Raw genomic sequence first — 23,132 nt, 5'->3', positions numbered from 1 at the left:
ACAATGCACCTGTGGATACTGAGAAATACAAGAACAGAGTCTGAAATGTGGCATTCTGGACAGTTGTGCATGCTGCCATCAAAGATAAGGTATCCATGGGTGAAATATGCACTCAATAAAGGAATCAGAATGCAAAATAACCTCTGAAATTACATGATATTCCCAATTGCCCTTGGTCTGCAGTTGGTGCAGATCTATTTGAATTAAATGGGAAAGATTACCATTGAATAACAGACCATTCTATTTTTTCTTGAAATTGAGTAGTTGCACAACATGTTGCATTTCATAATTTGTTCCCGCTGGGTTTCTAGATGAGTTAATAACAAATACTGACATTAAATTTGTGAGATTCACTTTATCCTTTTTATATATACATCAGTTCAAGCACATCACCTCAAGCCCTTACTACACAATCAAAATGAGTTAGCAGAAGTTTGTCCAAATAGCAAAAATTCAAAAGGATCCATATTTAGCATTGTTAGAATGCTACAGTGCAACTGACAATACTTTATTAAAATCTCAAGTGTAGAGACAAAGAAAAAAACCTTATGGTTAACATCTTAATTGTTGAGCCAAAGACAATCAATTGTGTATTGGCTATAAAAGAATTATGTGCCAAGAAACTAGAACCGAAGAAATACCAAAACAAGAATACAGCACCTAGCAAATGGGATCCTGGTTTAACGAGGACTTCTGCACACTATGGCAATACAAATAATAAATAAGAATACTAACTAAACAATTATCACAACTGCAGAGAGAGCGATAAACTCCAACAGAAAATGACTGGTAATCTGTAAAAGTAATAGCTATACCAGTCACACCAAGATGACACATCAAAACGATTCCGAGGGGTCAGTCTGACACAAGGAACAGAAGATGTCTAAACAAATCCAAGAAAGAAAGAAACCGAGTTGTCCCACTTGACTACTTGCCATTGACCTCTTCTTAATGAGCTGCTAGTGCCTCATGGAAGCTTTCTGAAAGGTTGTTGTGGATGAGAAGTAAACTTTCTAACTCCTGACTGCTTGTGGTGTGTAATGATTTCATGACAATTTTTACAAAGTGGGGATGTCACCCTGGTGACCTGATTAAATTTTTCCTTAGATAATTATTTTCCACATGCCTAAAATTCCACCACTCATGGAAACAGGACAAGGTATTATTCTCCACATCCTGTCCTACAGGACTATACTATTTTGATGCACTGTTAAGTAGTTGCCCGATTAGATAATTGTTTCTTCTATAAAATATATGGCTGAAAAATCAGCTTGAAAAGTGCTTTTGGAGGCTTTTGGATGAAAGGTACTATCTAAATATTAGTCCTGCTTTCTTCATTAATAAAGACATTTTCAAGTAAAAAAGATCTTTGCTTCTGAAGAGTTTGTTTACTCCTACTCCTTATTTCCCTATCTGGAAATGTAATTTTATTGTGACATCACAACTGTTTTCTATGCAAGTCATTCTTGATGTCAGTTGTGAGCCATTTGTGGATATTTGATGGAAATAAATGGAATATAAAGTACATAAAGGGATATAGAGGAATCATGTTAGTGCAGTAAAATGAACAAAAGTGGACATAATTGTCTCTGATTAATGGAGGGCTAGCAATGTCATTTTTATATATCAAAAACTACAATGTTACTTAAAGAGAATTTAAATAGGCAATAATAGCAGCCCAGGTGTATGCCCTACGTCTCCAATTCAAACTGTCCCGCTTGCATTTTAAAGAGGAGGAGGACTATTTTTGCCTGGTGGGGACTTGGTACATCTAAGAATGAGAATACTAGAGCAGTGACTTGTACCGGGCAACATGCAAATTCCTTACACAGCTCTGATCCTAACTCACAGCATCATTGTTATACAAGTGGTGGGCCTCTCATTAACAGAGACTTCCACTAATGCCAAATTATGTGTGTGTTAGGGGGAAGAGGAGAAGATGATGAACAAATATCCACAAGGAAATAGTAGGTGACCCATCTGATCTGTTTGCCTTGTGACAGGTGCCAAAAGGTTGACCCAGTTCATTAGAACTGAAATTTGTCCTCCTGTGATGGAAAGCACAAGACTGGGATCTCAGGAGATCTGGATTTTTACTTCTGAGTCCTTCATGGTCTCACTGTAAAACCTTGGGTAAGTCGCCTCTGTGCTTCAGTTTGACCAACTGTGAGCTAATGAGGTAATGTCTAACTTGAGGTAATATCTAATTTATAGAGCTGTTGTGAGGTTAAATCCAAATGTTTATCCTGCCCTTTGGGATCCCTGGATGGAAGATGGTTATAGAAATGTGGATTAGTCTAGACAGTATTTGGTCCTGCCATGAGGGCAGGGGACTGGACTTGATGACCTCTCGAGGTCCCTTCCAGCCCTAGAATCTATGAATCTATGAATGCAAAGTATTATGTAATTTTATTATTACATCACTGCTACATCAGTTGGCGAGTTAATGACAATATTTGGAGTGAAAGGAAAGGAAAGCCCTTTCTCAAATATCTTGGGTTCCTCCACAGAACTGATTGTGACAAATAGAGAGCAATGAGGAGCTCATTCAATCAAGACTGCCAACTTAGTAATAATGCTTATTTTTTCTCAAAAAAAAAAAAAAAGAAAAAAGAAAAAAAGAAAAATCCCCACTGTGACATACCCTGTAAACCTTGCAATCTTCTATGAAAATTATGTTTAATATTCCAACAGTGTTGATCTCACTAGAACTTACAACTGGTACATTTAGCATCTTCTGAAATTGGTTTGATGTTTAATTTATAATTGTTGAATATTTGACATAAACACCCTTGTACAAAACTTTAATAAATTCAGTGTCATTTTTTCAAGGCAAACATTAATGTAGAGATCAGATACTTATATCAAAGAGAATAAACTTATTTTGCCTATCTGGACAGAAACATAAAGGCCTGATTCTTCAACATTGACATCAATAGGAATTTTACCATTGACTTCAGTGATCTCAGGATCACACCATTCAGCTTGGTCATGCTATCTTCTTCCAGAGTTTACATATCAGAAGCACCTTATGCCCAAGTAGATGTGCACTTGTGGGAGGGCATGACCTACCTTATGAAAATTTCTGAAATACGCCGCTTTTTCATCTGGAAATTTTTCTAGCCTTCTGGGTCCTTTACTAGAAGCCTTCTTGAAAACCAACCAGCATCGCCTGAAAATCTGCAAGCAAAATGAAGGAACTCTATTATTCTCTCTTTCTTATGTAAGCTCATTAACATTAGAGTCCTAAATTATATGGTTCAGCTGATCCATGGGAAGAAATTCCCATAAAACAGCCCTCAGTTTAAAGACATTAAGAGTACCCTTACTGGGTCAGACAACTGGTCTATCTAGCCCAGCATCCTGTCTTCTGACAGTGGCTCATGCCAGATGCTTCAGAGGGAATGAACAGAACAGGGCAATTTTGAGTGATCCATCCCCTCTCGTCCAGGCCCAGCTTCTGACAGTTGGAGGTTTATGGATTCCCAGACCATGGGATTGCATTTCTGACCACCTTGGATAACAGTCATTGATGGGCCTATCTTCCCTGAACTTATCTAATTCTTTTTTGAACTCAGTTATACTTTTCGCCACCACAATATCTTGTGGCAACCTCGGATTGACTGCATTATGTGAAGAAGTACTTTGTTATGTTTATTTTAAATTTGCTGCCAATTAATTTCATTGGGTGACCCCTAGTTCTTGTGGTTATGTGAAGGGGTAAACAACATTTCCCTATTCACTTTCTCCACACCATTCATGATTTAATAGACCTCTATCATACCCCCCGCCCCAGTTGTCTCTTTTCCAAGCTGAACAGTCCCAATCTTTGAATCTCTCCTCTAATGGAAGCTAATCATTTTTGTTGACCTCCTCTGCACCTATTCTAATGCTAATGTATCTTTTTTGAGATGGGGCAACCAGAACTGCACACAGTATTCAGTACAATGCATATATATTGTGGTATTGTGGTATTATTCTGACCCTTTCTCCTATCTCCAGTTATTGATCCATGGACGAAATTTGACGGTATTGACCTCCGGGAGCTATCCATAGTGGACCATTGTGACCGCTTTGGACAGCGATCTGAACTCGGATGCACTGGCCAGGTAGAGAGGAAAAACCTGCGAACATTTGAATTTCATTTCCTGTTTGCCCAGCGTGGAGAGCACAGGTGACCACTCAGAGCTCATCAGGACAGGTAACCATGCAGTCCGAGAATCGAAAAAGAGTACCAGCATGGACCATACGGGAGGTACTGGATCTGATCGCTATATGGAGAGAGGATTCTGTGCTAGCAGAACTACGTTCCAAAAGACAAAATGCCAACACATTTGAAAAAATCTCCAAGGGCATGATGGAGAGAGGCCACAATAGGGACTCATATCAGTGCTGCGTGAAAGTTAAGGAGCTCAGACAAGCCTATCAGAAAACAAAGGAGGCAAACGGTCACTCCGGGTCAGAGCCGCAGACATGCCTCTTCTACGCTGACCTGCATGCAATTCTAGGTGGGGGGCCACCACCACTACCCCACTCCTGACCATGGATTACGAGGAGGGGGTACTCTCAGCCATGCCTGAGGATTCTGCGGAGAGGGAAGATGAGGAAGAGGAGGAGGAGGAGGACGAGCCTGCAGAGAGCACATAGCACTCCGTTCTCCCCAACAGCCAGGATCTATTTCTCAGCCTGACTGAAGTACCCTCCCAACTCTCCCAAGGCGTTATCCCATACCATGAAGCCATGGAAGGGAACTCTGGTGAGTGTACCTTTGTAAATATAAAACATGGTTTAAAAGCAAGTGTTTTTTAATGATTAATTTGCCCTGAGGACTTGGGATGCATTCGCGGCCAGTACAGCTACTGGAAAAGTCTGTTAACATGTCTGGGGATGGAGCGGAAATCCTCCAGGGACATCTCCATGAAGCTCTCCTGGAGGTACTCCAAAAGCCTTTCCACAAGGTTTCTGGGCAGTGCAGCCTTATTCCGTCCTCCATGGTAGGACACTTGACCACGCCATCCTAGTAGCACGTAATCTGTTATCATTGCATGACAAAGCCTGGCAGCGTATGGTCCCGGTGTTTGCTGGCATTCAAGCAACATCCGTTCTTTATCTCACTGTGTTATCCTCTGGAGAGTGATATCACTCATGGTAACCTGGTTGAAATACGGGAATTTAATTAAGGGGACAGAGGTGGCCGTTCCTACTGGGCTGTTTGCCTGTGGCTGAAAAGAAATCCTTCCCTGCAGTTAGCCAATCGGTGGGAGGGGGAGGGGCATTGGCGCTGAGCTTTTTGCATTTGGCTAGCAGGGATCTTCCCTGATACCAGCCACGTGGTGGGGGGAGGGGTAAAGCGATCATCCCACAGAATTGGATGGGTGGTGGGGGGGTTTAGTTTGGTTTCTGCTGCTGCACGTTAACAGGAAAACCTCAGCACTCACCGGGCTTTGCTTGGTATGGGAAAGGAGGGCGCTGCTTTTATGAAGGTTGCAGAAGCGGAAAGACAATGGCATACCATGGCTGCATGCAAGCCGAATTCTGTTGCCCAGACCTGCATCTGTGATCTCTAACACCGAAGCCGCAGGCACTCAATATAAGATGCAAAATGCGACCTTGTACCGAAATCACATGTGCTATGTAATGTGAATAGTGTTGTTCACCGTGAAAGAGTATAAACATTGTTCTGTAAAATGTATCTTTTTAAATACTTCTCTTCCTTTTTTCCCTCCCTCCCACAGCTGCAAATTTTTCAAGCCTTCCTCCTCCATCCCGCAGGCTATCTCAGATAAGGCGGCGAAAAAAACGCACATGAGATGAAATGTTCTAGGAAATCATGCAGTCGACCCACGATGAAAGAGCTCATCTGAATGAGTGGAAGGACACGGTATCAAAGTACAGGAAAGATGCCAGTGAACATGAGGACAGGAGGGATGAACATGAGGACAGGTGGGACGGACATAAAGAGACGAGGGATGCTCGAGATGAGAGGTGGCAGCAGGAAGATAAGAGGAGGCAGGATGCAACGCTGGGGCTGCTGCGTGAGCAAATGGACATGCTCCGGCGTCTGGTGGAGCTTCAGGAATGGCAACAGGATCACAGAGTGCTGCTGCAGCCCCTGTATAACCGCTATTCCCCCTCCCCAAGTTCCATAGCCTCCTCACCCAGACGTATAAAAACATGGGAGGGGGAGGCTCCGTGCACCCTGCCACTCCATCCCAGTGGACAACCCAAGCAAAAGGCTGTCATTATTTTGAACTTTTGCAGTGGCCTTTTCCTTCCCTCCTCTCCTCCTCCCAAACCCCACCCAGGCTACCTTGTCAGTTCTCTCCCTCTTTTTATAATCAATTAATAAATAATACCTGATTTTTAAACGATAGTGACTTTATTTCCTTTGAAAGCAAGCTGTGATCGAAGGGGGAGGGTGGGTTGCTTACAGGGAATGAGTCAATCAAGGGGATGGGTTTTCATCAAGGAGAAACAAACAGAACTTTCACACTGTAGCCTGGCCAGTCATGAAACTGGTTTTCAAAGCTTCTCTGATGCACAGTACTTCCTGGTGTGCTCTTATAATCGCCCTGGTGTCTGACTGCACGTAATCAGCAGCCAGGCGATTTGCCTCAACCTCCCACCCTGCCATAAGGTCTCCCCCTTATTCTCACAGAGATTGTAGAGCACACAGCAAGCAGCAATAACAATGGGAATATTGGTTTGGCTGAGGTCTGAGCGAGTCAGTAAAGTGCGCCAGTGACCCTTTAAATGTCCAAAGCACATTCTACCATCATTCTGCACTTGCTCAGCCTGTAGTTGAACAGCTCCTGACTACTGTCCAGGCTGCCTGTGTATGGCTTCATGAGCCATGGCATTAAGGGGTAGGCTGAGTCCCCAAGGATAACTATTGGCATTTCAACATCCCCAACGGTTATTTTCTGGTCCGGGAAGTAAGTCCCTTGCTGCAGCCGTTTAAACACAGTCGTGTTCCTGAAGACGCGAGCATCATGAACCCTTCCCGACCAGCCCACATTGATGTTGGTGAAACGTCCCTTGTGATCCACCAGGGCTTGCAGCACCGTTGAAAAGTACCTCTTGCGGTTTACGTATTGGCTGCCCTGGTGCTCCAGTGCCAAGATAGGGATATGGGTTCCATCTATCGCCCCACCACAGTTAGGGAATCCCATTGCAGCAAAGACATCTACTATGACCTGCACATTTCCCAGAGTCACTACCTTTGGTAGCAGCAGTTCAGTGATTGCTTTGGCTACTTGCATCACAGCAGCCCCCACAGTAGATTTGCCCACTCCAAATTGATTCCCGACTGACCGGTAGCTGTCTGGCGTTGCAAGCTTCCACAGGGCTATCACCACTCACTTCTCAATTGAGAGGGCTGCTCTCATCTTGGTATTCTGGTGATTCAGGGCAGGGGAAAGCAAGTCACCAAGTTCCATAAAAGTGCCCTTACGCTTGTGAAAGTTTCGCAGCCACTGGGAATCATCCCAGACCTACAACACTATGCAGTCCCACCAGTCTGTGCTTGTTTCCCGGGCCCAGAATCGACGTTCCACGGCTATAACCTGCCCCATTAACAGCATGATCTGCAAAGCGCCGGGGCCCACGGTTTGAGAGAATTCTGTGTGCATATCCTCATCACTCTCGTCGCCGCGCTGCCGTAGCCGCCTCCTCTTCACCTGGTTTATCAGGGCCTGGTTCAGTATAAACTGCACGATAATGCGCGAGGTGTTTACAATGTTCATGACTGCTGTCTTGAGCTGAGCGGGCTCCATGCTTGCCGTGCTATGGAGTCTGCACAGTTCACCCAGGAAAAAAGGTGCGAAACGGTTGTCTGCCGTTGCTTTCATGGAGGGTGGGGTGAGGCTGTACCCACAACCACCAGCGACAATGTTTTTTGCCCCATCAGGCATTGGGATCTCAACCCAGAATTCCAATGGGCAGGGGAGACTGCGGGAACTATGGGATAGCTATGGGATAGCTACCCACATTGCAACGCTCCGGAAGTCGACGCTAGCCTTGGTACATGGACGCACACCGCTGAATTAATGTGCTTAGTGTGGCTGCATGCACTCGACTTTATACAATCGATTGCCAAAAATTGAATTCTGTAAATTCGGATTAATCCCGTAGTGTAGACATACCCTAAGACTTGACTTCCAATTTTGAAAGGATGCCTATTTGCTACTAATAGCCTTTTTACTCTGCTGCTTAGCCACGGTGGCATGTTTTTGGTACTCTGTTTCATTTTTTTGTTTGTTTTTTTTATTTGGGTTATATATTTGAGCATCTATTATGGTGTTTATACATAGTCTCCATGCAGTTTTCAGTCATTTCACTATTGGTCTGTTCCTTTTCTGTTTAATTAGCTTCCTCATTTGGGTGTAGCTCCCCTTTTAGAAGTAAAATGCTACTACAATGGGTTTCTTTGGTATTCCCCTCATGCAATGATGCTAAATGTAATTACATTATGTTATTACTGAATGGTTTAATTACATTATGTTATTACTGAATGGTTCATCTATACTCACATCTTGGACCAGATCGTGCCTTTCACTTAGGACTAAATCCAGAATTGCCTGTCCCCTTGTGTGTTCCAGGACTAGCTGCTCCAAGAAGCAGTCATTTAATGTATCTAGACATTTTCTCTCTGCATTCCTTCATGAGGTGACATATACCCAGTCAGCATGAGTATAGCTGAAACTCCAAATTATTGTTGAGCTTTCTGCCTGAGCATTTTACAATCACCATCGCCACCCGGGTCAGGTGTTTGGACGTATATTTTTACTGCTATCCTCTTATTGTTCAAGCATGGACATTCTATCCATAGAGATTCTATGGTACAGTTTGATTCATTGAAAATTTTTACATTATTTGACTCTATGCTTTCTTTCCCATAAAGTGGAACTTCCCCACAAGTGCAATCTACTCTGTTATTCCTATATATTTTGTATCATGGCATTACTGCATCCCACTGATTATTCTCATTCCACCAAGTTTCCATGGAAAAGACATATTTGACTTTTTTATATATGAAGCCATAATATCCCTTCAGGCACCCCATTGTCCTAGTTTGACTTCAGTCATTTTGAACCCATTTTTTAAAATACACGTCTTAGTTTACTGAACGCCTCAACAAGAACACCAGAGTCAAACCTCCCTCTACCTCCTTTTTTCATTATAGCTGTAGTACTGCTGGGGATCCTGACAAATTCTGTCAGCACTGTAGGTGGACGACATATTGGAAGCACGACCGAATGACATGTTATTGAAAATAAAATGGGGTGCAGAAATATCTCATTCATGGAGTCCTATAGGCACTCATCCCTGGTGACTAGAAGACTGCATGCGATCCTGCCAGGGTCCAAGCATTGTAGTCAATGAGAGTGGAGGATGCTCATTACCTCTCAAGAGAGCCTTGATACATAGCAGGATTGGACCCTTCCTGTATCCTCATTTACAAGTATAAATGACAGATTCCTATTTTGTTAAACACATACACATGCCCACTCAAATACAGTATAGGGATAGGAGCCACCACTGTGGGATGAGTGAGGGTCAGGCTTGCTGTCCAAACCCCTCAGCCCTCCAGGGCCTCCCCTCCCACATAAGCCAGGATTAGGGCTGCATTGCCCGGGAGGAGGGTGATGCTTTAGGTGATCAGCACCTCCTCAGCAGTTTAGTGTACCCATCGAATCAGGAGGCCACCTCCATCTCTGTTTTAAATAGATCTAAAGTGAAATCCTGGCTCCACTGAAGTCAATGGCAAAATTGCCATTAACTTCACCATAGCCAAGATTTAACCCCCAGTATTTAAAAGTGCATATAAAAATCCTTGATACCTATGGGTAAAAAGAACCAAGTAGGTGCTAAGTATTAGTAAAAAAAATTGTTACAGTATTTTGGTATTTCTGTTCCCAAAGGCAACTTCTGAACTTCAAAAAATCTTCAGAATGAAACTCCAAATCAGTTATATTTTTTCTATTCTATTTAAGAGGCAAACACATTATGCAAAAATAAAAAAGTAATATTGCCAAGGACTTGTCATTTAATTATTTTGATAGCTTTCCAAAACATTTCCATTGTTATTATGATTACTTATTTCTATTATCAACCTAGATCGGGGTCGGCAACCTTTCAGAAGTGATGTGCCGAGTCTTTATTTATTCATTCTAATTTAAGGTTTCACGTACCAGTAATACATTTTAACGTTTTTAGAAGGTCTCTTTCTATAAGTCTATAATATTTAACTAAACTATTGTTGTATGTAAAGTAAATAAGGTTTTTAAAATGTTTAAGAAGCTTCATTTTAAATTAAATTAAAAAGCAGAGGCCCCCGGACCGGTGGCCAGGACCTGGGCAGTGTGCGTGCCACTGAAAATCAGCTTGCGTGCCGCCTTCGGCATGCGTGCCATAGGTTGCCTACCCCTGACCTAGATCAAGGTGCTGGACACTGAGCATGTACATAGTAAAAGGCAGTCCTTGCCCCAAAGAGCTGACAATTTTTGGGCATATCTTCACTTGGACAATCAGGAAAATTGATCAAAATTAACTAAAGGTGGAATTTAAAGTGGATTAGTTAAACTCCTGTGGCCTTCATTTAGTTAATTCACTTCCAAAGTGAATTAAACTAAACCGAATTAAGGCTACTTTAATTCTCAGAGTGTCCACACAAGGGTTTAATGCAGTTTAACTAATCCACTTTAAATTCACACATTTAATTAATTTGGATTAATTTTCCTGAGTGTGCCCTCCACCCTTCATCTCTTCCCCTCCACCCCACAGACAAACCCTGAGTTTATGACAAGATGTAACAGGTAAATGAATGAGAGAAAGGAAAGGGAAGGGAGGACAGGATGAGAGTTATATGTTTATGTAATTTTGCCACTGACTGACTGTGTGAACAATTTCTAGGTAGAGTACATATTTTCAAGGTTTTTAAAATATCTTTCCCTTATATTTTCTAGAACTTCACTCTATTTCATGGTTAGATTTTAATTTCCTAAATTTATAGAAGCCACCTGAGAATATTTAAACTGAATTAGCCCTTTACTATGGGCCAAGTTTTGCAGGTCCTGGGATGCAGGTAAAACAATGAGGAAACAGAAAACAAAGAAAACAAAACAAATTACTCATTTGTTCAACAAGACCCTTGAATATTTACAAACTAATATACATATGTATATCTTACAAATTTATATTTTGTATCCTGGGCAGCAGTGACTCTGAAACGGATGTGGGAATCACGGTGCAAAGCTGTGGCCAAAAGGGCTAATATGATCCTTTGATGTATAAACAGGGGAATATCAAGGAGGAGTAGGGAGGTTATATTAACTCTGAATTTGGCATTGGTGCAACTGCTAGCAGGTGAATCTAACAGTAAATTGCCCTGAATGCAGACACTATCCGGCGAGTGTGGAGTTTGCTGTAGAAGCAGTTGTAGAAGCTATTCAAAATGATTGCAGTGTAGGAATCAAGTTTAAATTAATATACTGTAGTAAAACCATGGCAATGGGATGCAATCAATATCTCAAATGAATGCTACGCATGCAATAAATCAAATGTTCTCTTTTAAAAACCTCTCATTGTACTACAGTGTCACTTTGTGTTTAGTTAAGAAAACATTAAGGCAAAAGAAGAAATTATTGGCTCTTCAAGAATTGGTCTGCAAGTATATTTCTTATAACAAGACAAGAGAGGTTGCTGGTTCTTCTGTTCAGGGTTGGAAAGTGACAACTGCGCTTCTGAAAATGGGAAAGCTATCTAACCTATGAGGAAAGCAACGTACCATCATATCCCTTTATAGCCTGTAGTGAAATGTCATTTCTTCACGTACCCTCTTCATTAGACAGTACTTCCTGAAATGATGTGTCAGCAGTGGAACTGCTATTTCACTGAAACATCACCTCCGCAAGTTCAATCTCCCGGTTATAATGTTACAACATGGCAAATCTCCACATATGCAAGTTAAAGTGGATACACAGAGATATAGAGTATTTTTTCCCCTTCACATCACTGAATGCAACAGTGCTGTGCTCTCTGATGCTTTTTTGCTCTTATGTTTGCTAACCAGATGACTGCCCGATTTCCAGTGGTTTAAATTTCTGGTTTAGCAAGAACTTGCTCATTATGTCTTGCTCCTTTTGTAATGAGAATCTCATCAGTGCTGTCTCGCAGGGATGCGAGTCTTCTCAGGTTCTGCCTATATGCTTTTTCAATCCATCCCACCTCTTTCAAGGTCAGTCTTTTCTCCGAGATTCTTTACACCCTGTAATGGTAAAATGGGCAATTGTCTCTTCCACTTTAGGGTTGGGATGAAACTTCCCATTTTGATGATCTACCCTTAAAGATTAATGGGATCAGTGCTCTGACAGATGGGTCTGAAGGAGAATACAGTTCAACCTACAGAAAACCACACCATATGTTCTATATTTTCAATACAGTGGACTTTAAACACACTCTCAATCAGTTTTGTCCTTCATGGATACTTTACAGGTGACCTCAAACTGAGACAGAGGAAACAAAAAAGATGACAGCAAGAGCAGTAGCAGTAGACTCTGCTGACTATGACAAAATATTTTTTCCTGTCTTATGCCATGGTTATGTGGGATAGGATCCAAAGCATCAGCTATATCCTGCACAGCAGAAGTGTTCCAGATGGTTAATTTGGCTGGCCTCCAATTAAATAAGGAGTCAAAATTTCCCTCACTGTGAGGAATTTGCATTACTTTGTAGACGAAAATCACCGGAAGCTAGTCCAAGCTGTCTGCCACTGTGGGGAAAAAGCAGAGTTTCACATCTTCTTTGCTTGAATTTCAGACCATGTTACTTGCTGAGTTTTTGTAGATGCTGCAGAAGCTTTGCACTACAACTTGTGAGCTAAATTGGTGAAATTCAGAAAAAAAAAATGGGCCCCCATTAGTGAAGACTACCGATACTTCCATTCAAAAGGTCTCAGTACAACTACCCTTAAGAGAGACAAGGTGGATGAGATAATATCTTGTATTGGACCAATTTCTGTTAGTGAAAGAGACAAGCTTTTGAGCTACAGGGAGGTCTTCTTCAAGTCTGAGAAAGGTACTCAGTGTCATAGCTAAATACAAGGTGGAATAGATTGTTTTGCATATGTAGTTAATATATACTGTAAGAGACCATTCAAGATGAAGTGAGCAGTTAACACTTCTGCAGTGAGGACAGAAAAGGGTGGTTAGTGGGTTAGAGATTGTTGTACTAAGCAATAAATCCAGTGTCTTTATTGATCCATGTTTTTTAGTGTCTAGCAAACTTATGAATTTAAGCTCCCAGCCTCATCTTTTGAAAGTGTTGTTCAGGTTTCCTTTTAGGTTGAGGACTGAGAGGTCAGATATAAAGTGACCATTTTGGGAAAAGTGTTCACCACAGGTGAACTTTTTCCAGAAGGTCTGGCTAGAGAATCTTGCCTGCATGCTCGGGGTTCAGCTGATTGCCATATTTGGGGTCGGGAAGGAATTTTCCTCAGGGTAGATTGGCAGAGGCCGTGGAGGTTTTTCGCCTTCCTCCGCAGCATGGGACAGGGGTCGCTTGCTGGAGGATTCTCTGCGATTTGAAGTCTTTAAATCATGATTTGGGGACTTTAACAGCTGAGTCAAGGGAGAGAATTATTCCAGGAGTGGGTGGGTCAGCTTTTGTGGCCCGCATCATGCGGGAGGTCAGACTAGATGATCATAATGGTCCCTTCTGACCTTAGAGTCTATGAGTCTATAATATGGTGTTTTTGTCTTATTTTTTTCTATGTGAGTTCATTAGAGAGCATAGGGATTGTCTGGGTTCACCCAAAACACTGCAAACAATTATCTTTAAGGAAACCCTCATTAGGCCTCTGCATGAGGTTAGGCCTTGGGATGCTTTAAATACATTCACTGGAGCAGACTTCGGAAGCCAGAGTAAGTGATGCTTCATACAGAAGGATTCTCCTGTAACTGTAGTAAATCCACTTCCCAGCAAAAGCAGTAGCTAGGTCGATGGAAGGATTCTTACATAGACCTAGCACTGTCTACATGGGACTTAGGTCGGCTTAACATCATCTCTCAGGGGTGTGGATTTTTCACATTTCTAAGCAACATAGCTGAATCTATCTAACTTTCTAGTGTTGACCAGCCCTTATGCTCCTTTGGCTTCCTATTTGTTCATGGTTAGTTTAAGGTGTTGATTTTGACCTACAATGTTCTAAATGGTTTGGAATCTGCATACTGGAGTGATCATCTCAATCTGTGTGATACCTTCACATTTGTGATCAGTGGAAACTAGTAGTCCTCATGTTTAAAAGGGAGATGGCTGGTGGCAGGATATTTCATGTGAGGGTCCTTGGCTGTGGAAACAGATCCACCTTGATCTGCCATTTCCTGAATATATTGACTATCAGGAACATTTATTGACATTTACCTTTGCTCTTTTGCAACTGTTTAGAAAGGGGAAGAGGGATTGGAATAATGCAAATGCTGGATGAGGATGCTTAATTCATAGGTTATTTTTATGGAAGAAGCAGACATGATGGAGCATGTCTATATATTTTGAAGTTTTATACTTTCTGGACCAGGTTCTAAGAAAATACATTCAGAGCTGGAGTAAATGTGTGCAATTCCATTTACTTCAATAGAGTTTCCTCCATTTGCACCAGAAGAGTTTGGGCCTAAAATTTGTAAAAGCATTAGAGGTATGGGTAGATAAACATGAATGAATAAAAATAATCTTGCAGTAGCACAGAGATTAATGCTTTTTTTTGCCTCTGTCTTCACGAACAAGGTCCGCTCCCAGACTGCTGCACTGGGAGGAAGTGACCAGCCCTCTGTGGAGAAAGAAGTGGTTCGGGACTATTTAGAAAAACTGGACGAGCACAAGTCCATGGGGCCAGATGAGCTGCATCCGAGGGTGCTAAAGGAGTTGGCGGATGTGATTGCAGAGCCATTGGCTATTATCTTTGAAAACTCATGGTGATCGGATGAGGTCCCAGATGACTGGAAAAAGGCTAATGAAGTGCCCATCTTTAAAAAAGGGAAGGAGGAGGATCCGGGAAACTACAGGCCAGTCAGCCTCACCTCAGTCCCTGGAAAAATCATGGAGCAGGTCCTCAAGGAATCAATTCTGAAGCACTTAGAGGAGAGGAAAGTGATCAGGAACAGTCAGCATGGATTCACCAAGGGCAAGTCATGCCTGACTAACCTAATGCTTTCTATGAGGAAATAACTGGGTCTGTGGATGAGGGGAAAGCAGTGGATGTGTTATTCCTTGATTTTAGCAAAGCTTTTGATACGGTCTCCCACAGTATACTTGCCAGCAAGTTAAAGAAGTATGGGCTGGATGAATGGACTATAAGGTAGATAGAAAGCTGGCTAGATCATCGGGCTCAACGGGTAGTGATCAACAGCTCTATGTTTAGTTGGCAGCCAGTTTCCAGGGGAGTGCCCCAAGGGTCGGTCCTGGGGCCGTTTTTGTTCAATATCTTCATTAATGATCTGGAGGATGGTGTGGACTGCACTCTCAGCAAGTTTGCAGATGACACTAAACTGGGAGGAGTGCTAGATACGCTGGAGGGTAGGGATAGGATACAGAGGGACCTAGACAAATTAGAGGATTGGGCCAAAATAAACCTGATGAAGTTCAACAGGACAAGTGCAGAGTCCTGCACTTAGGACGGAAGAATCCCATTCACTGTTACAGACTAGGGACCGAATGGCTAGGAAGCAGGTCTGCAGAAAAGGACCTAGGAGTTACAGTGGACAAGAAGCTGGATATGAGTCAACAGTGTGCCCTTGTTGCCAAGAAGGCTAACAGCATTTTGGGCTGTATAAGTAGGGGCATTGCCAGCAGATCGAGGGACGTGATCATTCCCCTCTATTCGACATTGGTGAGGCCTCATCTGGAGTACTATGTCCAGTTTTGGGCCCCACACTACAAGAAGGATGTGGAAAAATTGGAAAGAGTCCAGCAGAGGGCAACAAAAATTATTAGGGGGCTGGAACACATGACTTATGAGGAGAGGCTGAGGGAACTGGGATTGTTTAGTCTGCAGAAGAGAAGAATGAGGGGGGATTTGATAGCTGCTTTCAACTACCTGAAAGGGGGTTCCAAAGAGGATGGATCTAGACCAGGGGTCGGCAACTTTCGGCACGCGAGCCGATTCTGAGTGGCACGCTGCTGCCCACTGAGAGGAGGAGGAGGAGGAGGGGTGGTGGGGCCGGAATGCACCATGCTGTGGGAAGAAACGGGGGAGGAGGATGCTTGGCTGCCACAGGATCAAGCTTCTGCCTCCCGGCCCCCTGCCCCACTCAGCCAAGCTTCCTCCTCCCCCGTTTCTTCCCACACACCCCCAGCCCTCTGCCCTGACCTCAAGTTGCCCCCAACATCCAGCCTTCTGCCCTGCACCTCCACACACACCCCAGCCCTCTGCCCTGAACCCCCCCACACACCCAGTCTTGTGCCCTGCATGTCCACACACCCCAGCCCTCTGCCCTGACCTCGAGTCCCCCCCAACACCCAACCCTCTGCCCTGAACCCCTCCACACACCCAGCCTTGTGCCCTGCACCTCCACACACCCCAGCCCTCTGCCCTGACCTCGAGTCCCCCCCAACACCCAGCCCTCTGCCCTGAGCCCCCCCACACCCCAGCCCTCTGCCCTGACCTTGAGTCCCCCCCAACACCCAGCCCTCTGCCCTGAACCCCCCACCCAGCGGGCTGAGCAGGCTGGCAGCGTAAAATCAGCATTTTAATTTAATTTTAAATGAAGCTTCTTAAACATTTTGAAAAGCTTGTTTACTTTACATACAACAATAGTTTAGTTATATAATACACACTTAGAGAGAGACCCCTTCTAAAAAACGTTAAAATGTATTACTGGCATGCGAAACCTTAAATTAAAGTGAATAAATGAAGACTCGGCACACCACTTCTGAAAGGTTGCCTACCCCGATCTAGACTGTTCTCAGTGATACCTGATGACAGAACAAGGAGTAATGGTCTCAAGTTACAGTGGAAGAGGTTTAGGTTGGATATTAGGAAAAAATATTTAACTAGGAGGGTGGTGAAGCACTGGAATGGGTTACCTAGGGAGGTGGTGGAATCTCCTTCCTTAGAGGTTTTTAAGGTCAGGCTTGACAATGCCCTGGCTGGGATGAGTTAGTTGGGAATTGGTCCTGCTTTGAGCAGGGGATTGGACTAGATGACCTCCTGAGGTTCCTTCCAACCCTCATATTCTATGATTCTATGATTCAAGTGAATGCTTTCTTTACTTAAGACACCTTATTGTCATGCAGAAGCCCACTTAATTATTCAGGAAAAGTTGGATATTCTTTTATCCCTGGCCTAGTTTTAGATACTATCGGCTAGTAATTAAAGCTTTTGAAATTTTGTGGGAGTTCACAACTAATTTTGGTAGCAATTGTGAAAGATTTCAGTGTCAGATGTTTAACAATAGGAGAAATATTATAACTGCCTGTGGTTTTGCCTATATAATATTTAGTGTACCCTGTAAGAATTTATGTCCCTGCTTTTAGCATAGGTGGCTCTCTCCTCAGTGTGCTGGCTTGTATGGATCCCATTCTTAATGTCTAACTCTCTCCATGTATTGTATAGGGAGCTTGGGCAACTAGCTCTGGACTTGGGATTCCACTAAGTGACAGGGTGCCTAAACATTAGGCACTGTGATGTTTGAAGTCCCTTTTTTGGATCTAGCCACCAGTGCCTAGGGAAAATGCCATAAGTAGTTTATATTGTAGGTAAACACAGAAAAACTCAAAACACTGCACTAACATGCTCTATGTCTAACTGCATATTATAGTTTTTCCATGTGGAGATTCCAGAAGGGTTAGCAGCTTGACAGAAAATGCTTTTTAAGCAAATGACACTCTCTTCCTTCTCCTATTTAGTATCATAATTACAAGGGCATCAAAGGTGTCCAATGCAAATCTCAAACGATCGGCACTGAAGCAGGGAAATAGTCATGGTTGTTTCTATATGACAGCAGTGTATTTTTTAAATAGTGCCCTTTTCTTCTCAAATTCATTTGATTTTCATTCGGACAGTCAAATCTGATACGAGTATCCCCCACTCAGGTTCCCTCATCACTTTATGCTGTGCAGCTATGCAAAGCACACTTGTGCTAAGCAAAGAATTATTTCTGACAGCAACCCTCACTAATACAGTGTAGTACTTCTCTGGATGAGTAAGTACTACTCAATGTGTGTACAGGTGGCAAAATCAGGTGTCAAAATAGGAACTTCTATTAGTGAAGAGGGACACAGAACAGTTCATCTAATAGCAAAAGAAATTGATTGTTCCAATATTTAAGTAACTTTATTCCCCAACACAATTTTTTAAAAACTCTGCAGAAAGAAGCACCACTCCATAGTACTCCTCTCAACTGTCTTTCTGATCATCTACAGTTGTTCTTTAAAAGTTCTTTACATAATAAGAAAGAGACATTAAGCATCGTTAACTGAGCAGAAAAAGGATTGGGAACTGCTCTGTCGCCTCCCCTCTGTTTCATACAGCAACTTCACAGCTTGTTTTACTGCTTTCTTGATACTTACTTATGTTCATTGAAGGTTGCTGACTTGAATAATACATGCAAGTGTTTGTTTGGCCAGTGACTGAATCACTTTTATTCATGTTGATGTAAGCTCTGTGGTTTCATCAATACCAAGGTTATACATAAAGTCAAATAAAGAGATGCTAGGGGAAAACAACAGCACAACTTTAGCCCCTATTAAAATCCATATAGTAGATACATTTTCTGGAAGGTACAAGATGGAAAAATATTTTGTCTGCTAAAAATAATACATAATGATAGCAAGCTATACATGAGAACTATGTGGATTTTGCAGCTATATACTCCCTTTTTACTTTTTTTGAAGTTTGTAAGTGCTTCTGCACTCATTTACAAAGCTACTGAGCCAGAAATAACTTGAATTAATGTCAGTTCATATCTTCAGCGATAACTAATAATGAAACTCTGAAAGTATTTTAAACACCCAACACATTTTTACAGGCATCCATTCATTGACATAAGTCCCTGAGCAAGTATCTACTATGTAAGAGACTACTCCCACAAAATAACCACTCACTTATCACTTTATTTCAAGGAGATGATTGAGAAGTTTTTCAACTCTCTGCTTTGCTAGTAAGTTTACACATTGAGAATTCTTTTTGACAACACTGAAAAGAATCTCTCTGATAGATATCATCTGATTTTTTAAGGCTATGTCTACACTACAGCTTATATTGGCAGAATTTATATCCCCGAGCGACATAAGTTACACCAACATAAGCGCCAGTGTGGACAGCACTATGTTGGCAGGAGAACTTCTTCTGCTGACATAGCTTCTGCCGCTCATGGACAGGGCCGGCTCCAGGGTTTTTGCCGCCCCAAGCGGCGCAAAAAAAAAAAGCTGCGATGGCGATCTGCGGCGGCAATTCGGCAGGAGGTCCTTCGCTTCCACCGAATAGCTGGACGTGCCGTCCCTCTCCAGAGTGGCCGCCCCAAGCACCTGCTTGGCAAGCTGGTGCCTGGAGCCGGCCCTGCTCATGGAGGTGGTTTTATTAAGCTGACTAGAGAGCTCTCTCCCATCAGCACAGAGTGTCTTCACCAGATGCGCTGCAGCAGCACAGCTGCATCAGTACAGCTGCACTGCTGCAGTGCTGTACATGTAGACATGTCCTAAATCTAGTGGATTGCCACTCTCACCAGTCTTGGGGAACTTGGAGAATCTCTAATTAACTGTCACCAGCAGCCATCTCCACAGAGAAGTAGTGACTCAAGCTCCTATTAGCTGAGCAGAAACAGCCACTGAAGCATCCCAGTAATGTATCATGATAACAATATTCTGACTTATATGTAATCATTTACTGAAAAGGTTAACTACTTCCCCCCATCCCCTCAGAGTGAGGGACAACTCTGTTCAGATATTAAAATGATTATTCAAGACCTACCGAGGTTCCAATAAAAGCACTAAAGGTGAAGAAGTTCACAATTTAGGTCAATAGCGGTTGGGAGCCTATACTTTTTTTAAAAAAGGTGAACTATTAGGTGACATATAATCTGAATGTAAACTAAAAACAGAATCCTGACTCAAATTAAACTCAGGTTTAACCATGCTGGCATCATCACCACCCTCAACTGCATCATGCTAAAATACACTAAGGCAAAAATAAAGAGAGGAGATGAAAGACAGGTGAGAAAGCCTTTCCTTCGCCTAAAGTATTATTTTGTCAGGTCCTCAGCTGAAGTAAATCAGTACTGCTCTACTGCCTTCAACGGAGCCATGATGATTTACACCAGCTGAGGATCTAACACTTGCTTTAAAAAGTTTTATTTAAGGGAAGCTAAAAGCAGCTCTTAACCACAAAAACTCTAAGGATAACAAATAAATGAATCACTCATGGCTCAGGGCATGGGCAGCAGATATAAGAGGCCAGGGGAGGCTAAGCCTCCCCAAACAGGATGCGGCACACCTCCCTTTGGATGCACGACAGCCTGCCGCCTTTGGAGCACTGCCCACAAAAAGGGCATCCAAGCCATGACCCCACCTGCGCTCTGCCCCAAGGCACCGTCCCCACTCCGCCTTTTCCCCCGAGGCCCACGCTTGCTCCGCCTCTTCCCATCCCCGCTCCACCTCTTCCCCCCAGGCCGCGCCCTCACTCTACCTCTTCCTGTCCCCACTCCACCTCTTCCCCAGAGGCCCCTTGCCTGCCACTTGTGCCTCTCTGCCCCCTCTTCCAAGAGGGAGCGGGGCCTTGGAGGGGAGGAGGCCAAGTGGGGCTGGGCCTCAGAGCAGAGCAGGGGCGGGGCCACAGTCTAGGCGCCGGTGCCCCTCCTACTTCTAGGGAGCTTCCAGCACTTGCGCCCAGACTCCCCAAATGCAGGAGTCACATGCCACAGGGGAAAAGCAAATCACCAAGTCTCTGAGCCACATAATTCCCACTAAAGTGAATGGGAGTCTTTCCCTCAAGTTCATTGAAGGAGGAGTCGGGAAATGTCTCCCATCCTTTCTTGATAGTGAGCCAACAATAATACTGAATATAAAGAATAAAACAATCCATAGGGTTCCCAGGGCATCTTGTCCACTGTGTATCTGTTAGAGAATAAGCTCTCTGGAGCAGGGAATGGTTTCTATCTTGCACAGCACTGAGCTCTGTTGTCAGTTCTTAACAAACAGAGCTAATCATAATACTTCATAACTAGTAATAGATCATTGCACAATTGACTAGATGCATTTTGGGTTCTTTTCTTTTTCCACACAACTTTGAAGCTGTGCATAGGTCACTGCCAGAAGCAGGATACTGGATTACTATGGCAAATTCTAGGTGAGAATTTCCAAAAAGACACTACTTATAAAAGCAAACTGGCATGTGGAGAAGAGATTGTAATGGATTTCTAGACAGAAGAGAAATGACAGAAAATTCCCTCCTACACAGGTTTACTACAAACATCTAGAAAGGATGTCTTTTCAGGGCTGAAAAGACAATGTGGGTAATTAGACTGAAGTTGTACTAATGACCATGAGAATTGAATAAAGGGAAATGCTTGATATGTTGTTAGGTTACAATGCTTGAGGTTTAGTTGATTTTTTTTTTCCATTTGGAAGTTGTCAAGTTTGGCTCTCTCTCCTAACACCTCAGCCCAAAGAAACAATATTATGTTTATAGAACGTTCTGTTTTATCTCCCACTTGCATTCTTAAGGAATGTAAAATTGTATTGCATTGCTAAACCTAGAAACTACCGAATAAGATTCATGCTTGCCAGGAATGAATTAAAACATTATACTCTGAAAAGCAGAAAGCAGCACACATTAAAAAAAAAGCAAGAACAAATTTCTTGCTAAAATTTAAAAGGACAAGCTTGTCTTATGAAAATTAAGATTCTCCTCTTGAAGCCCAGTATTTCTGCCAGAGCAATCAGATGAAACTGACTATTTGTACTCCTAAAAAAATGTATTTTGAAAGTTATTTATTAATAATTACACACTATAGTTAATTATGCAGTAAAGCAATGAGTTGTGCAGCACTACACTTTTTGCAGATGTTGACTTATTAGCCTTCTTCCTTTTTACACAACTTTTTTACTACACAATTCTTAGACTTTTTTAAAATGAATATTGCTATTAAATGTGTGTCAGATCATCTGTATATCATATGCCTTTTTGTAGTGACCATCACTAAGCACTGTGGATCTATACATGGAGCAGGAAAGGAGCTGTGCTAGTTGCTCCTGCAGCATTGCATCCATCTTCTTTTCCCCAGGCCCTTCTGAAGACTTTCAGCAGAGCAAGGAATCTATGAGTAGAGATGGCGGGGAGGGAGTGGGAGAGGGGGGAGAAGAGGGGAAGGGGGTGTTGATTAGCAGTGGACATCATCTGAAGAATCTAGAGTCTCCATTGAAGCCCTCACCAAACTGTGAAATAATTCTTTAAGAGAGGGAGGAATTCTTGAGGAATTTCTAGCCACTGAGTGGGTAAAAAAAAAAAAAAACCTGGGGGATACAATTTGCCCTGTATTATCAATGGTAGATTAGTTATATGATATGACTTAATTAAGATAGTAACTTATCCTTTTGATTCCTCATGTATTTAGATTTAGCGTCACTTTCAAAATCTTTAGCAAAGAGTCTTAGGATTTTGAGGGGGTATAATATTTATTATTATTATTTTTAAATCTGCTGTCCAAATCCATTGATAAACTAAGGAGATGAGAGCTGCCTGGCCAGTGGTTTTGCCAAGTCTATGGCAATTTAAAAAAATATGCATCTTGTATGCATTTACTTATAGAAACCAGTATTGACAGAAAAGTTACTGCACAATATAATGAGCACATCAAAATTGATATTCCATTTCTTTCCCTAAAATCTGTTACAGTGGTTTTTAAAAAAAAAAATCTAAAAATAAGTATATCTTATACTTAAAATTGAATACAAATGATCAGAAATTGGCCGAACAGGCATTTTTTTAAAAACAAATAAAACTTCTCCCCCCAAATACTCAAATAGCTAGACAACTTATCTCACTCCCTATTAAGTATTCTTCCCCACGAACACAGATGTTCTTCTGTGCTAGCTACAAGGCATACCTAGTGATCCATATGAAATAACATGTTTGAGAGTGA

At 42.5% G+C, this 23,132-nt stretch overlaps 1 protein-coding gene across 2 annotated transcripts in view; it reads right to left on the bottom strand.

Moving 5' to 3' along the window:
- The window catches only part of DOK6 (docking protein 6), a 413,373-nt gene that overhangs the window by 241,642 nt on the left and 148,599 nt on the right, over nt 1–23,132 (bottom strand). For both annotated transcript variants that reach the window (XM_054019382.1, XM_054019381.1), the window contains exon 2: nt 3,073–3,180. In XM_054019382.1, coding sequence (XP_053875357.1) covers nt 3,073–3,180 — 108 coding nt within the window. The remainder of the gene's footprint in view (nt 1–3,072; nt 3,181–23,132) is intronic.

This window comes from Malaclemys terrapin, chromosome 2 (assembly GCF_027887155.1).
Source record: "Malaclemys terrapin pileata isolate rMalTer1 chromosome 2, rMalTer1.hap1, whole genome shotgun sequence".
Taxonomy (NCBI): domain Eukaryota; kingdom Metazoa; phylum Chordata; order Testudines; family Emydidae; genus Malaclemys; species Malaclemys terrapin.
The sequence above is the reverse complement of the archived record's forward strand: the minus strand, read 5'-3'. Positions and strand labels throughout refer to the sequence as shown.